Genomic DNA, 17,562 nt, shown 5'->3' with positions numbered 1-17,562 from the left:
TTTAAAGGCTAACAGATAAATGAGTGTAAGATGAAATAGAGAAAAATTCATTAGATTAAGAGGTGGTAAAAAAACACCATGTGTACAAGCAAACAAACAGCTAGAATTTTATCTGAATAAAGACAGCATATTTCCATATTTTGATTCAACATTTATAAGGTGATGAAATAATTCAGCTATCTAAAAGCTGCATAGAAATTAAGGGGTGAAGGGGAAGGGCTCAGGTTCAGGCTCAGGAAGGGAGACTCTGAAGTTTCTTTCATTTTATTGTTTCCCTTTTTCGTTTAGGACACTCTTCCTCCCTCCCTCCCTTGACCGCCCCACCACAACCTTCCTGGTACAGTGCATCTTGTTAGCCTCAAAACATTTTAATCAACTACTCTCTGAAATAAGCAAATAAGTTTTGACAGGTTTTTAGAACTAAAAGTGGAATAACACATCAGATTCCAAGCCAAAGCACTGCTTGAAATCCTGAAGTGTGTTCGTCTTCCATCTGGACAAGCAAAACTGGGAAGGGAGCTGCTTTAGCCTTGGGAGCTGTTCCAAGCTGCTCCATAACTGATTGGATGGGTCAGTGTTAACCTATGTAAAGAAGTTTTCTTTCTCTTTCACCTTTCCCCCCTTTCTTTCCTTGAATTGAAAGTACTTGGAAATTGATCTGTGCTTTTACATGAAGGATAGTTGAATAAACAACATGATTTTGCAACTTCTACACAGTGCTTTACACAGTTCTTCATCTTAACATAGTTTCTGAATTGCCAGACTTGTGTGAAATGCAGTAAGGCTGGTACTTATTTCATCTATTTCACTTTTAAGTCCAGTTTGCTGGACTAGGGAGTGTATAATTGGTGTCAATAGAGATCAGATTCAGTATTTTCAGATACGCAGAACTGGAATAAAGTCTACTTATTTTTTTCCTTACTCAAGAGTCTTTGGACAAAGCCCTTTCATCTGACCTTACAAACCCTGTTTCCCAAGTTCATCATTCTTCTCTGTTTTATGTATTGTAATTATTGAAAGCTACTGCTTAGGATGTAATTCACCTTTCTCAGCCGTAAAGAACTAAATATGTTCTCAGTACTGAAACCGTTTATTGTAGTAGAACAAGTGCTAAATTTTTGGATTCAAACTTTTTCATATAATCTGAAAAATCTCTTCTCCCCAGCCAGGAATGTTTAAATATATTTGAGTTCTTATAGAAACCACCTTTCATGTCTGACATGCTTTTCTTTCCCCAGATTACATTTTTCTTACCACTTTTCTTGCCACATCTCTTTTTCCATAATTATCTGATTTGTATGGGGGGTATTTGGATGTCCAGGTACCAAGTTACTACTTGGCAAATAACTGTCTTCATGCAGCTTTCTAGCAGAGATTATAAATCCACTGCACACTCTGAAACAGCCTTGAATTGCCTTGTTTTAACCCTGGGGTAGGAGCCTCTGTGCATGTAGCAGACTGCTACTTTTATTTTCCTGGGAATTAATGGTAGCTCATAGGAAAAAGCAAGATATTCAAGAGTTTTACCTCTGCTGAAATAGTCAACATGAATTGAAAGAAATACATAAATAAATATAAATATAAATATATTTTAAACAAATATATTTTGAAATAAATAGAATCCCAAATGCAGCCATATTCCTTCTTAAAATAGCTTTCTTACCAATATGTTAATATTGGTAACTTTGTTCTTATAGTTCATATCATAAATATGGGAATAGTAGATTCTTGTTAAGCTTCTTTATTCTGAAAATGCACTGCAAGTGTAATTTTAAGTTCCTTGACCAGAAGTATATATGTAGTGTATATGGAAATTCTTGCTCTTTTCTGTATGTACACTGCCTAACAGATTGAACTGCTTTTGAACTACATGAATAAATGAAACATAACATTTAGATGTTTTTGATAGTACTGTGATTTTTGAAAAGGGCATCAGCACAGTGTGCATTAAGGGTAAATAATAATTTATGCCAAAGGCTTCAAAATTGCAGTATAGTGTCAGAAAGATGGTGTTTTAAGAATTTTTTCATTGACTGGGAACTTCCATTAATCATCATAATCTGTTTTCTGAACATTAACTGTGCTAGTTTCTTACTAGTTTATATATAGCCTCCCTCTGAAGTGTTGATGTTTCTAAACAATTCCAAGAACAGAGTTATCCAAAATGTATGTGAAAATTCAGAATACTAAGTACAATATTTGTTTCCTGGCTTTCAAGTTTGTGACTCTTTAAGCATTATATAGAGACCGTGTTCCATATTTATATAGAGACCGTGTTCCATATTAGCTTTCAGTTGTGCATTTAAATGAGAATGAGAAACACTCTAGCAGTTCATCTGGCTGAAGACTCTTCAAATGTGTGAAAATACTTATTTTGATAATGGAAATTTAGTGGATTTTTTTATAGTCATCCTGCATATTCATGTCTTATGTTATCTAGCTTTTATTAGAATCAGAGTCCTTTCACAAACTGGGTGAAGTAGCTGAATGAGAGTTATGTATAGGGTTGAGATGAATTCTTAAAGTTCTTAGATATGACTCCAGATGTCTGTGATGGAGTCATGGCTGAACTGAACTGTTGGCTTTGACTTGCTTTTCCATAATTGTAGAGTTACATGTGTGTGTATTTGTGTGCACATACATGCCCTTTCACTGAAACATTTCACTTTGATTTCCTGTACTGGGCACTCTCAGTGTAAAGCATGTTATTTTGTTAATAAGGTAATAAATCAGTTTTACAGTTTTTCTGATGTCATTCTTTAGAAAGAGGTTTCTAGGTGCCTGAACACTTATTTGTGCTGCAGGTGAGCTGTTGACTTGGTTTGTTAAATTTCTACAAAAAGTCATCAGTTATTGCAAACAGCAATATTTACATTTGGGTCAATCATGCCATGCTGTCTGGTTCTGCTCTGTCAAGTAAGAGAAAACATTGCAGCTGTTGGTAGATGAGGGGAGTAGGATTAATATGAGGGGAGTAGGATTAATAGTCGTTGTGGTTCAAAAGAGGAACACATTAACATTCAAAGGGATTTAATCCCTGTAACATCTCCAGGAACCCTGCAAGTTAAGAGGGACCAAATCATGATGTTACATTGTAGAAGCTGTATTGCCACATGTTAATTCCTTTATTTTAAAATGTATTTTTGAAGTACTGAAGGCTCTTAACCTCAGTCCTGCTACATCCAGTGACATTTTTCCCCCTCTGCTTCCCTCAGAGGGGTGTTATTTCTTGTATCTATCTTGTATCCTTTTTGCCTTTTTTTTTTCTTGTACTGTGAAAAATATTTGAGGTACTCAATAATGTCACTTCAGTAGACAATAAAGTATGCTGAGGAAATTATTAATTAAATTCCTTAAAAGAGCAATTTAGAATTTAAGAAAATCATTATGCACACTTCATTTAATAGCATTTACAGTACAAACTAAATTTGTCCCACAGGATTAATTCAAAGGGCAGCAGGGATTGTGTATGTGATGGTGGTAAATTCAACAAAGCCACAGATTTTTCTCAAATAAAATACACCAAATTTAATGCAAAGGACTTGATCACCTTTTTCTTGATGGCTTCCCATGAATCCATTGTTGTATTACAATTCCATTTATTATAGTGCTGATGTTGATATATAATATTGCTCCAATAACTGTGTTTTCTTTGAGCAAGATCAGATAGTAAAGCAGTTAAATTGGCACCTGGTCTGTTAGTGGAGTTTTAATAAAGCAGGTGTAACAGGATGTGTGATGAGAATACAACCTAAAAATAAAAAAAATATATGTAGTACAATAATTATAACTAAAATTTGAAGTCACATCTTCATTGGAAAAAGATAATTCATGGTTTCTACATATTTTTCAAACTTTTATTTTTTTAGGTAACAAATCTGTAAAGCCAATTCATCCTTACAGCTTGTTACAGGAGAGGCCTTCAAAAGTGATTCACTTAGTGCACCCTACCCTAATTAGTTTTACATGGTAGCTTTTAAAATTAGATGCAAGGGTGCTTCCCAGGCTCTGAGAAGACATAGAATATAGGTCACATTGAAGTTCTTTTCATTCTTAGGATATGCCACGGTGATCAGTATGCAGCAGAGCTTATGCAGGCTGCAGTTTAATAGGTGTATCTTGTTCTCACAATGATAGAATCAGCTCTTTCTTTGTTTCTCTCTCTACTTTTTGCCATGTACGTTTGCCTACAGCAATCAAGGCAGTGTTGCTTACTGTTTAAGGAAGAGGGAATTTACTGGCACATGTAAGTTACATGGGTATCTGTGTTTCTTTTTCCCTTATGGATTCCATAGGTTTGGATAACAGCTCTGAAGGTGGACGTGCGCTGTGCAGTTTACCAGCCTTTGTGAAATTGCTGTGGTTACTGTACCAGTGGTATTTTGCAGAGCTGACTGCTTGTAAGATTCCCTGCAGGGGCTTGCTAAGTGACATATTATTGGCAGATTTGTTTAGTATAATGAAATTGAGAGTGTCTGTTGTTTAGGCATTTGACTTGGAAGCATTCTAATTTTTATCTCAGTTGTTTCAGAGTGATCTTTTCCTAATGTAGTCTTCAGAGGGCTTATTGAAAAGAAGAAACAAAACCTCGCTCTCAATAAGCTGTATTAATTGAACTATTTTTTTGCTTAGACTCTTGAGTCCATCTTCAGCAACGCTGTTGACCAGCTAATATTTGCTGTAAAACAAATTTTGTAAGGTCAGAGGAGGCTGCATAGAGTGGAGGATTGTGAACAGAGTCCATTCAGTAAGCTCTGTACAGACAATCTAGGTTCTACACTCATGTTCTGATGTTGCAGCCATTATTTCTTAAATCAAAAAGAAAACTTTTTCCGTTCTTTATAGTTTTTATTTTCTTAGGTTGTGTATTTGTCAACACTGACTTAAATGGGGCCATGTTTCTAAAGGAAATAGCCTTGTGATGTTCATTGCAAATAAAAGCCCAAGGATGTGGTGTGGTTATTGATAAACTTTTGCCTCTTCCCTCAAGGAAAGCTTGATTTTGATATATATAGTGGTCTGGTTTCCTAATGTGTCTGATGCTTAAAGAAAGACACTCATCTTTTTTTAAATTTTCTTAGTCTAAATACCTGAGTCTGTCTCAGTTTTTCAGAACCGACTCTGTTCTCTTGTTTATCCTAATGGTTTTCTGCTGCACCTGCTGCATTTGGAGTAATCTTTCTTGCAACTGGACTATTCAGTGTGTTTTTTGCATGAACCAAGACACATTTCACAACATTGAATGATATATTGGAGTCAAAATTAGCACTTCTAAATCAGAAACAAAATTCAGAGGCATTAACTTGGTCAGGCTGGAACCTGTGTTACAGTATGATGTGTTTCCTTTTTGAGAGGAAGATACAGATTAGAATACACTTGCCTTTATATGTTGCCTTGCAATTTATATGTTGGTGGTTTAAATCATTGTGTCATAGCTCCCTACTCAGAGCTTTTTCATGATGATTCTGATACCAACTGTATTTTGTCATTTAGCCATGCACTTCTTATTTAGGGGACTTGAGAAAGTGCAGAACTTTTCCTTCAGTCCTTATTCCCCATCCACCTGCCTCCACTGTGGATACAGGAACTAGGTAGTTCATGTCCAAATCCTGAATCCTTCATAGCAATTATCTTCAGTGAATTCACTTTATCTCATACATTTTGTCCTTTTAAGATCAAATCCTTTAGCTGCAAGCATACATTTCAGTTGCAGTGAAATGAAATGTAATGCTTGAGTCAACATGTAAAGAAGAAAATCGTCTTAAGAAATTTAGGTAGCTTGCATAATTCTATAAATAAAGGGCTATAATTGGAAATCCAATTTCAATTTGAAATTGCAATGAGAAAGGTAGAAATCAGTGGAGTCTGTAATATATTTAGATTTGACAGTTGACTGTAGAGTTAGCTTTCAGCATTGATTGTTATATGGTTTTGAACAGATGAATGACCAACATATTTTAAGTAACATTTTTAATTGATATATCCGATAATGAGCCACCTACATTCCCTATGGATCACTGCTAGTCTTTCTGTATTTTTCTCAATGCATTTTGAAGTTCCTGACATTTTACTGTTGTTTAAAAAGCTAGCAGCTAAAAATGTAGACCAATTAATTAGGAAAACTAATATCAATATGTAATAACAATAACATTGATCAAGTTACTGATGTAAAAACATATTGAGTCTAAATATTTCCATTGTTATCTTGGGAAATAAAATTTAAAGAATTTAGAAATTTTGAAAATTTAACATGGTCACATTTCACAAAAATTTGGCTATCTCCATATCTGGGATTCCTTGCTCAGTTGTAGAGGTTTCATGTTAATGTAATTGTTTGGTGCAGCTTTCTCCTTAGTCCAGTATATTCTGCCATAGCATATACAGTATTTACATGCTTCCTAATTTGAATGTTGTCAGCAAGGACAAAACTTCTAGACTTGAGTATCCTGGAGTTATCTGAATATAGCATTTTATTCAGACCCATGGGTTGGGAGATCTAGTTGGTTGTTTTGGTTTTGGGGTTTTTAACTGTACTGTTAACTTACCTGTGCTTCAGAGGTATCACAAGAGACCCTGAGTTTGGGCCTGTGTCTGGGGTCAGTGTAGGTTCAGCCATGGGCCCAGTTTTTATTAGGTTACACACTCTGATCTTTGCTTGTAATATCACAGCCAATTCATCATTTGGGAAGCATGGTTAAAATACATACTATTTTTGTGATTTTTGCTGTTGTGAGCCGCAGAATTAATGTCATTAGATCTGTCATGCACAACTTATGCTTTTAATGAAATCTCTGACAATATATTTTATTGCCAAACAATTCTTCCTTTCATAATGTCTACTAATATTTAGCAAACTTCCTCAGTACCCTGTACGGATACATTTTCTGTATCTGACATAAACCCATAAATTCAGTGATGTCTTCAGAGCAGCAGGTCATTTTCTGTGAATTAATGACTCACTAGGATGAGTTAATAATTCAAAATAATCACCTAGAAGTCAACCTCAGCCAGGCATTCATTCTAGTGTATGTAAAATATATTATCAAATATTTTGCTTTTAAGAGCAATAGTATTGGCAGTTCTTGGAAGCATTGATCATGACATTTGGGTGTATGCCAATTGTATTATGGTGTTGCTAGTTTTTAGGGGGAAAAGTTATAAATACTGTATGGGAAAACAGTTGAACTGAAAAAGAAGCTTTTCAGTAAATTTTCAAATGTTATTAAATTTATTCTTTACATTTTGTCATGTAATCTTAGTATCATGTCTCTCTGTAACTGCTGTGGCAGGAGATACAGCTAATGCACCTTCATATTTTCTTTAAAAAATAAAGAATGTAAAATAATGCAGTAATGGAAATTTAATATTGGTGTCATTCAATAATATAAATGCCACTGCATCTAATTTTCATATTCTGTACAAATGTTTTCTCTAGAATGTTTCCCAATGCCAGTTCAAGGGAAATCCCTTTTTCACTGCTCTCTTTATGACAAGTAACTTAAGTGTTTATTTTTCTAGTAACTTAAGTGTTTTTTTTATTTAAACATAAATCATTATTTTGAGACAGCATTTGAAAATAATGAGCACAAGATGCTTATTTCAGGAATCTAAAGGAGCACTCTGGCTCTCCCTAAATAAGGGAATTGGTTCTTTCTGTAATTGTTAGAAATTTGGTGTGTAGGAGGATGGCATTTATAGCTGTCACCAATTAGGGCCTCTGCTGGGAATCAGCATAGTGCAGAATATATTATAATTGTATGTAGTTGACCCCAGGAGTCTGCTTCTTAGCATGATTATAAAGCAAGGGTGAATCTTCCTGAATAAATTGGATTAAATATTTGTATAAGAAGACAACTGTAGGTCATTGTGTGCTTTATAAAAAATGACTGAAGTTATTTAAATAAGATTCTCACTCAAACAGCGAAGTGGAACCTACTGTTAGAATGAAGCAAAATCTAATTGTTCTTGGTCACATTTTAGACAGAGATTTGTTAGAAATATTGACACCACCATCCATTGTTTGTCAGCAAGATGAAAACAGTTCTGCTTCTGTCCTGTTTCATGTTTATAGAACTTTCTATATTTTGCCAAATAGTTTGTTAAGGAAAATAAAGATTGCCTGTCTTACTGGGAGCTTCTCTTCACCAGTTTCATCCTCAGTAATACTGCAATCAGTCTGACTGATTACTCCCAAGAAGAAAGCCATAATTCATGTATATTTCAAACATATTCGTATATATGCAACAGAACAGCATAGGGAGCTAGTTTATTGTACAGTTTAATCTGAATGTATAGATTTCTTTTTCACAAAGCACTTGTCAAAACCTGTAACTTTTTAGCCCAGTGATGCTTTACTGAGCAAGCCTTGAAGCTTAGGGTACAATTACTGACATTTTCATAATGACACTGGGTGCCCAGAGCAGTGAGAGGACTAGGCTGGGATGTGAATCTTGAAGTTACCTGGATTGATGGACCTTACCAACTTAGGTAGTGAAATAATTCTCCCCTTTCTCATTCCTGTCTTCTACTCTGAGGATGTTTGCTGCTACATACCTAAATGTATTGAGATGATTTTACAGAATGATTTTGCCCATTACTTCTGGGAAACAGAGTAAATGTTTTTAAAGCAGCTATTTTAGTTTTTCTAAGAAGTAACCCCTTATTACTGTGCAGCAACTACTCGAACTCAGTTGCAGCAACTAGACTTATCCTTAGGCTGCATATTTATGATATTTATGTTGACTTTAAGCATAGAATTTAAAAAATACTTTTCAGAAGTCCACTCAGAGTCTTAGCCTGTCTTGTCCTGTGATAGCTTTGTACTAATTCTGTCTCTGCTTTTTCACAAAGACAGTGAAAGTAAACAACAGAGCAAGTCTGTAAGAGTGAACTAAAATGCAAAGCATGTCTGCATAGGCAGTGAGGTGAAGTGGTTACTATGGAGCCAACAAACTCAGCTTCCAAATCTCAGACTTGGCTTTCATACACTATATATCCTTCATTCAGTGCTAGATTATTTTATTCACAAAGTTTAGGATAATTTAAATGAAACTGTGCAGCACACAAGGTGTTATACAGAACAGTTACAAGGCTCAACTTGAGTCTGACAGAATTAGGAAGTGCAATGAGAGCCGATGAATGTGGAGAATGTTCTTGTGAGAAACAACTGCTCTGCTGTGGTATAGTACAATTTTTGAATTTTAATACTTTAATTTCAAATAATTATTTTCAAAGTATTGACTTAAGTATGTCACTGGTGACTTCATGCCTATTTGCCATAATTATTTAAATAGGACAAGATTTTCAGAAAGTCCTTTGCTACCAGGCTCCCATGTGCTCTGGAATACTTTCTTGCAGACTTCCCAGTCTCTTTTCCTTCTGATTGTAGAATTTGCACTCATCTGTTTCACAGTGTTTAACCAGGCCTTTCTTTACCTCTCGAACTGTGCAAGCAGGGTATCTCCATCAGAGTTTTTATTGGAGCATTTGTTTACAAAAGGTCCATTTTTCCTGCTTTAAATAATTGAAGATCTCTAAGTCAAGTAACAGGGGGGAGCCTTGCATGATCATTTTGCAACTATCAAAACACTGATAAAAAATACTAGCTACAGCTTTAGACTCCTTGTTACCTACCAGAAGCTCTAAAAATATGGTTACTGTTGTATTAAGGAATTTTTGTGAAAAAATCTGTGTGAAAAAATTTCATTGGCTTCATCTGGGAATAAGATATTAAATAAAACAGAACAACTGCATATTTACCACCTGAAAAGCATTTGACAAAAGACTGAAAACAATGTCACAGTCCCTGAGTTCACTGCTTTTCTATCACTAGCAATTTTGCAGTTCTATTATTATTGTGTTCCATTTTAATATTAACTTACTTGATTGTTTCCATTATTTTTAATTTAGAAATATCTATTTTTTTATTTAGAAATTTTTAAGAAGCCTTTTTCTTTGCTGCTTGCCTGCCTGATGACATCAGGAGAGTTATGCCCCCTTTTCTAGTATCTCCTTGCATTAGCATTCCTACTCCAGCCCTTTGTGTTTGGTATACTGCCAGCAAATTAAGTGTAGAATGGTTTCGCAAAGTTCAGCAGATGAAGCAGTGTCTGGCACTTGCTGCTGCACTGAGCATAGCAGCAGAGAAAGGAAGGGATGACAAATATGTGCTTGGGAAGTGAAAAAGAGAGTTTGCAGTTGGATTGAGATCTAGCTAAATGAGAAGAGAGGGTGAAATGTAGGGAAGGGGCCAGTTAGTCCAAGAGAGAACAGAAAAAAAAGGGATCTGCCCTGTTTGCCCAACACTGAGTTCTGAGTCAAAGCTTGGGCCAATTCCACCTGTTGTGGATATAGGTCAACAGTTTAGTCATTTGTAGAGTTCCTGTAAGTTACCCTTTCTGTTAAAGATTGCAAGGTGTGAATCATAGACTCATTTATGTTAGAAAAAACCTACAAAGTCCAGCCATTTACCTAATACTGCCTGGTCCACCACTAAACCACATCCCTATGTACCACATCTGAATGTCTTCTAAATACCTTCAGGGATGGTGACTCCACCACTTGCGTCTTCAGTGTGTTCTGATATTTTCTGGTGAATACATTTTTTCTTAAATGGCCAACGGGAACCTCTCCTTGCACTACAAATTTTGCATTTTCCACAAGACTGAGACTGGACTGACAAAATTCAAATTCTAATAAGAATAGATTTTGAGATGTAATTTTGTTTAACAGCTAAAATTACATATATCTGTGATTCATGCAGTATTTCTTTAAATAGAGTGTAGCCTTAGGAAAACTAGAGGAGGAGGAGAGACCCTCGGGTGGTTATCTGGTCCAGCCTCCTGTTCAAAACAGGCTAAACCTCAAAGCTGGGTTGGATTGCTCAGGACTTTGCCCAGCTTAGTTTTGAAAATATCAAAGGATGGAGATTCCACAGATGCTCCAGCTCTTACTCTGTACTTTTTGAAAGAATCTGGGTATTTCTACTTTAGATAGTGGAACACTGTTATTAGCTTCCTCCTTGGCTTTCTCTTTTCAACGGGGTAAGCGAACCTACTTCCCTGCATCTCGTCTTGTATGTTATGTGCTTCAGGCCCCAAACCATCTTAGTGTTTTCTTTACTATACGTGTTCCAGTTCTTCAGTGTTTTTTAACTGGGTGTCCAAAGCTGTACAAAGTATCTATCCCTAGTCTGGCCCTGTGCATACTGAATAAAAGGGGATAAGCACTTCTCTTGATCTATTGGTTTTTCTTTTAGACCCAGTGTATGTCGATAATGTGTAATTTATTGAATATTCTGTTTGTATGGGCTCTGTGTGCACAGAGGCAGTACCATTCCATAGGGACATAGCTAACAATACAGAGGAAAGGAGTGACACATTGAAGACATTCCATCTGTCCAAGAGGAACTGCTAAACTTAATAGGAACCAAAAAGGTTTAGGGCTGTGCATAAAGTTGGCAATGCTTTGTAGAATTTGAATTGTAGCTTGAAGCTTATACTATAAGTGAAAATATCACTTTATATCAACAAGATTTTTTGCATGATCATATGTGGTATAAAGATCCTTATTTTGTTTTCATTATTTTGTTTTGAGACAAACAGGGATTGATGTTGCGTCTCTGTAGCCATAGATCAGATAAATTTGCCTTGTTTCTTCCAGTTGTTTAATTGCACACAAGTTCAGAGTGGCAAGAAAGCTCATGGAATCTAGCATGGATGAGGAAGCTTTTGTTAGTTATCAAGGGGCCAATAGCATCCTGGGCTGCATCAGCAACAGTGCTGCCAGTAGTCATGGGGGATGGCCCTTCCTCTCTGCACTGCTGAGGCCACATCTGGAGTGCTGTCTCTGGTTTCCCAGTACAATAGAGACATGAGTCATTGGAGTTAGTCCAGTTCAGGGCCACAGAGATGATTAAGGGACTCTTCCTGTGAGGAGAGTCTGATTCAACTGAGACTATTCAGCCAAGAGAAGAGAAGACTCTGGAAGGAAATGTGTACCAGTCAAGAGTGGGAGGTCTTCTCAGTAGTGCCCACTGGTAGGACAAGAGACCATGGTGTAAATGCAAACAGGAAATTTCATCTGAACACAGGAAAAATATTTTACTGTGAGGGTGCTCAAACACTAGAACAGGTTACCCACAGGGATTTTGGAGTCTCCATTTTTGGAGATACTCAAAACCCAACTGGACATGGCCTTGGGCAGCATGCTGTACCTGACCCTGTGTGAGCAGGGCAGTTGGACCAGATGAGCTCAATAAGTTCTTTCCAACCTTAATGACTTTCCAGCTCTTAAATCAAAGCTGTAGCATCTTGTGTAATGACTGTGTTTACGAAGTAAGGTTTGGCCAAGCTTAGCTCTTGTGATTTTTCTTTTTTAATTTGTTTTGGAATCTTCAGGTAGCGGTTGGGGTTTTGTTACAGAAAATTTCCATGTAATATCACTAATAAGCATTTCAAGAGGCAGATTTTTGATTAAGAAATTGTTAATATGTGTATCTGTCTTACTGAAAAGGTCTTCAAAAATGAAGGCATAGCTTCTCTAGAGATTCCAGTGAACAGTGCTGTTTCAGTATACCACTTGTATATAATGCAGCAGAACTGAGCACAGCCCGCCAGCTGCTCTGCCAGTGCCTGGGAGGCCAAGCTGGGAAGCTGCTTTATCATAAAAACAGATTCAGTTCAATTTCACAAAACTTGGAAATTAATGCTTGCGAGTTTTCATTGGTTTTGTATATTAGGGCTATGCTAGTTTATTTTACAGTTGCAGTTTCTTTTGTGGTCATATGTTATGTATAGTACCAATATTTGTATTTCTTGTTAATTTACAGGATGGAGGTCTGCTCCTAAACAATCCTTCTGCGCTGGCAGTACATGAGTGCAAGTGTCTCTGGCCCAATGTTCCATTGCAGTGTCTGATTTCGTTGGGCACTGGTCGGTATGAAAGTGAGGTAAAGACCAACGTCACACACACCAGTCTGAAAGCCAAACTGGCGAATGTTATCAACAGTGCAACTGATACAGAAGGTTGGTGTCTTAAGATATACTTGTACTGTGACTGTCTTCAATGTTATTAATGGTTCTTAGAATTATAGCTCCAATTCAGAGAACTTTTCAAACTTTTGTCTTTCTTCTTCTCTTCTCTACCAGCCCCATGAAACTGAATTGAAGCAGGTCTCTTTGTAACTTACTGTGTATAGTTTTAGTACCAGTATTACTATTTAGTACCAGTATTACTATTAGGATAAATATTTTTGCTTGAGCTTTAGGATAAAAGACATATTCAGGAATTAATTTTAAAATAATATTTTCTTATATTTTATTTGTTTTTCCCATAATGTAGAAATGCTTAGTAGTTAATATAGAACATTTATTTTCAACACCTTCAGAAAATATGCTTTTATACCTGTACTTTTCCAAGAACTGTACTGTATCTTCCAGTGCTGATGACTTCCATTGCTGTCAGGAAGAGCCAAGCATCTGTTTTCTAAAATAAATTCTGTTCCTAGATAGAAGTACACTGGAACTGTGTCACTAGCAGTTTACATCTGTTTTATTTTTGTAAACAGGAAATACTGATACACAGATAATTCCCCCCTCCCATTACAAAGGAAAGTGATACTGCAAAAAGCCAGGGAACAAGAAGTGGTCTTATGGTCTAGATCTTGCTGTATACTCTCTGTCAGCTGACTGTCACTAGTAGGAGAAAACTAGATTTTGGATTGTCTTTTTGCTTTTGCACAGCTGTGGAAAGGCAGTGGGAATTGTGGGAAGCAATATGTGCTGTCCACTTTCTATCAGAAAGTTTCATTGCAGCTGAAAAATGAAGCAAGAAATTTGAAAGGAAAAGGAAGAAAGGAAAGTTCATTGAGGAGACCAAAGGAAAAGAAATTGAAAGAGAAGAGAGTAGATTTGAGCAAATGGGAACTTGTATTACAAAGGAAAAAAGGGAGAGTGTTAAATAGGGCAAGAAAGACTGGATGTGGTAAGACAAGAACAGACATAGCTGAGTAATTTGCCGGAGGAGAGGCCAAGACAAGATTATTTCAGATTTACAAGAATCTTTTGCTTTTATCTTATACCTGATATTTTTTACACTTCAAACTTTTTATGTGACAATAAATGTTTGAAAGAATGGAGGAACGCATTAAGAATACAAAGAAGATAGAATGAATGCTGAAGGAAGTGATAGAAATGGAATTTTAAGTGAGCCAACAAAAAGATCTAAAGGGAGAAAGAAGCAGGTTATAAAAAAGAATATATAATTGCATTACATAGTTTTTTATTTTACTAGTTAACTGAAGTCATATAATTGAACTTGAATATTTTAAATGCATGTTAAATTCAAGTCTCAAATATGTAGTAATATATTAAAAAATATTAATAGTTGTAAACAAAATAAAGCTTTAGTCATACATATTTTTATTTTGAGATTGCAGAAGAACATACCTGTTGTTTTCATAATACCTACTTCTGTTAGTACCAAGTGTAACAAATGACAGGTATCCTGAAATGGGAATATGTAAGTTACATTCCTGCTCTTCAGGATAGGCTCTTGTTAAGGAATGGAATGTAATTAAAAATCTAGATAGCTACAAAGCTCACTTAATTGTCATACCAGTGAAGTTGTCTTGGAATAAAAGATGAATCTTTTCCAGAGTAAACAGAGCTACAAGGTCATTTACAAGTCTTCAAATGAGAAAGGGGTTTTGATGAGACAGTGGTAGAAAAATGTTTACTCAGCAAAGCAGCACATATTTACTCTTACTGTGTCATTCCAGAGCAGTTTTTGTTCAGATCACTTGCAGGACTGTTTGATTCTCTCGTGTGAATTGAACTGTTTTCTTCATTTGTTTTCCATACAGAAGTCCACACCATGCTGGATGCACTGTTACCTCCAGACAGTTATTTCAGATTTAACCCTCTTATGAATGAAGACATACCTCTGGATGAAAGCCGTAAAGAGAAACTCAATCAGCTGCAGACAGATGGAATTCGTTATTTAGAACGAAATGAAGAAAAACTGAGAAAAGCTGCAAGAATATTAACACAAGAAAAATCAGTTTTGCAGAGGTTTCAGGACTGGTTAAAATTAAAGGCTGACATGTATGAAGGCTTGCCGTTTCTTTCCAAATTATGAATAAGTAATACATGAGAGATAAATGTAAATCTTGTTCCAGAAAATCCATTTGGTACTGTAAAGGCAGAACGTTGATTCAGGGTAAATAACATCTTTGGAAAGCTATCAGGATTCCGGGAAAAGCCATTCAGGATGGCTGTTTCGTGCACACTCATTACAAGGTTTTAAGGTGTCAATTACTCTTGGAACTAATGAATCTTTCTGTTGCTCTACTTTAATTTCTAAAGTCAGTAAAACTGAAAATTATGGAAACAATTGTGCAATGCATTTTTGGGTGTATGTGCTATGATTGTGGCAGAAAACCTTTATTTATCAACTACCAGGCTTATTCAGAGTTAATTAAAAAAAATCCTCATTCACTTTAGTGTAGGCAATATACCTGTTAGGCTCTTATGTAGGCAGTGAATTTAATAGAAATGTAATATTCTTGCAAAAGCTCTGCCTGTGTTAATTGCACTTTTGCATATGAAAGGTAACATTTAAATTTGTTTTTTTATTTTAGTGGATTTTGTACATAACAGTATTGAGTCAAATGTTTGGATGACTATAAATGGCCTATTAAATTATAGCATTAACTCATATTTTTAGAACTTTCTGCTTGTTGTTTTTATGGGAATAACTTCAGATTGATTAACTCTTTATTTGAAAGTAATCCCAAGCCCCAAAACTTCACTTAAGCAGCTATTCCAGTTACAGGATGAAGGAAATAAAATATTGAAATAGTTCATATGAATGAGAAAGTTTCTTAGGGAAACTTAAGTTTTGGGTCCAGACTTGAGGTATAGCTCTAGTCAAGAGGAAAATTAAAACTTGCAGCATCAAATTATATAAATGCCGTTTTGTCTTCTAACTTTCATATGTGCATTCTCCTGAAATTATGTCATGGCTGTGAAGTTAACATTTGGAACTTAGTCCAGGCCTATCGCCCATTCCTTTGGGCATACTTCCTGCATATGCCATGAGGGATGCTGTGAGCTCTGACAAGCCAGTGTCTCAAACAGCATCTTCAACAGGAAGGTACATGGGAGTTCTTCAAAACAGTGCTGTGAAATTTGAGGTAGAGACAGCTGCTGTTGCATGTTGGCACGTACCTGTTAATAAGATTGTTTTCCAGGTGCCTGGGGGAATGTTTGTCTTGTAGTAGACAGCTACAGTGCATGAGAATATTGACTGGATAAAATGTAAGTTCTATGCAGTAGCTAAAGCATCCAGTTTCACCAAAATCAGTGCATTTGTCACTTTGCTGTTTGGAACTAATCACCTGCCATTATCTACTAAAAATAACACTTATTATGATAGTCACCTTCTGTACTTGTTTTAAAACATTGAAAATATTATTAGGCTGCAGTTTGGAAAGGAACTATGAGGCAGACAACTGAGATCCTTGGAGGTGCTACATCATATTCTTGACTGTGCAAGAAAACATTTGATTGAGATGTCCTTTTTTTTTTCTTTAATTTGATATATTTTAAATTTTGACCTGTGTCATTTTACTTAGATATTCATCCTTTTCATCCTGAGTTCTCTCCTTAAGTTTGCCACACAAGGCAGAGATTTATGATCATAATCCAGCTTTCATTTATACAGCCTCCCTTTTGTGTGACAGTGATCACAGGCGTTTTCAGATGAGGGAAGAGATGAAAATGTTGACTCCATGTTCAGAAGGCTTGATTTATTATTTTATGATATATATATTACATTATAACTATACTAAAGAATAGAAGGAAAAGCTTAATCTCAGAAGGCTAGCTAAGCTAAGAGTAGAATGGAATGAATAACAAAGGTCTGTGTCTCGGACAGAGAGTCCAAGCTAACTGGGCTGTGGTTGGCCATTAATTGTAAACATCCAAGATGGGCCAGTCACAGACACACCTGATGCATCCACAGCAGCAGATAACCATTGTTTACATTTTGTTGCTGAAACCTCTCAGCTCCTCAGCAGGAAAAAAAATCATAAGAAAAGGATTTTCATAAAAAGATGTCTGCGACACTTTTGCATTCCAATTACTAAGAACTAAATAGAGGAATAATGAGATCAAACCTTTCCCAAAGGTGTGAGATGATTTAAGCATATAAAAAAGAAATGTCAGCATTATTCTGATAGAGGTACGTTGTACAGAGTTAAACCGTGTTGCACCATAAGTCGAAACAAACAGTATCAGGTGGTCTCATGTAATAACCCACATTGCACACGCCCCTGGCAAAGAGAAAAGTTACAGCATCATCCATGAGATATCAAAGGCATTATTCTGAATTCATAAGTTTTCAGTCATGGTTTTTTGGGGCAAGTATTATCTAAGGAAAACATGTACCTTTAGTGAACAAAATTATAACATTTCCATTTAATTTCTTTATATAAATAAAACCTCATGTTCTGAGGGTTTTATTTCAAATAGGGTAAGATCTGGATTTGTGATGATACTG

The 17,562-nt window shown here is 35.9% G+C and overlaps 1 protein-coding gene across 2 annotated transcripts in view; it reads left to right on the top strand.

The window, feature by feature from the left end:
• The window catches only part of PNPLA8 (patatin like phospholipase domain containing 8), a 33,212-nt gene extending 17,495 nt beyond the window's left edge, over positions 1-15,717 (top strand). For both annotated transcript variants that reach the window (XM_058804619.1, XM_058804620.1), the window contains exons 9-10: positions 12,830-13,025; positions 14,864-15,717. In XM_058804619.1, the coding sequence (XP_058660602.1) occupies positions 12,830-13,025; positions 14,864-15,138 (471 nt within the window). In that variant the 3' untranslated portion in view covers positions 15,139-15,717. The remainder of the gene's footprint in view (positions 1-12,829; positions 13,026-14,863) is intronic.
• The last annotated feature ends 1,845 nt before the right edge of the window (positions 15,718-17,562 follow it).

Source organism: Ammospiza caudacuta, chromosome 5 (assembly GCF_027887145.1).
Source record: "Ammospiza caudacuta isolate bAmmCau1 chromosome 5, bAmmCau1.pri, whole genome shotgun sequence".
In the NCBI taxonomy this organism is placed as follows: Eukaryota; Metazoa; Chordata; class Aves; order Passeriformes; family Passerellidae; genus Ammospiza; species Ammospiza caudacuta.
Note: the sequence above shows the minus strand (reverse complement) of the source record. Positions and strands in the feature narration are given on the sequence as shown.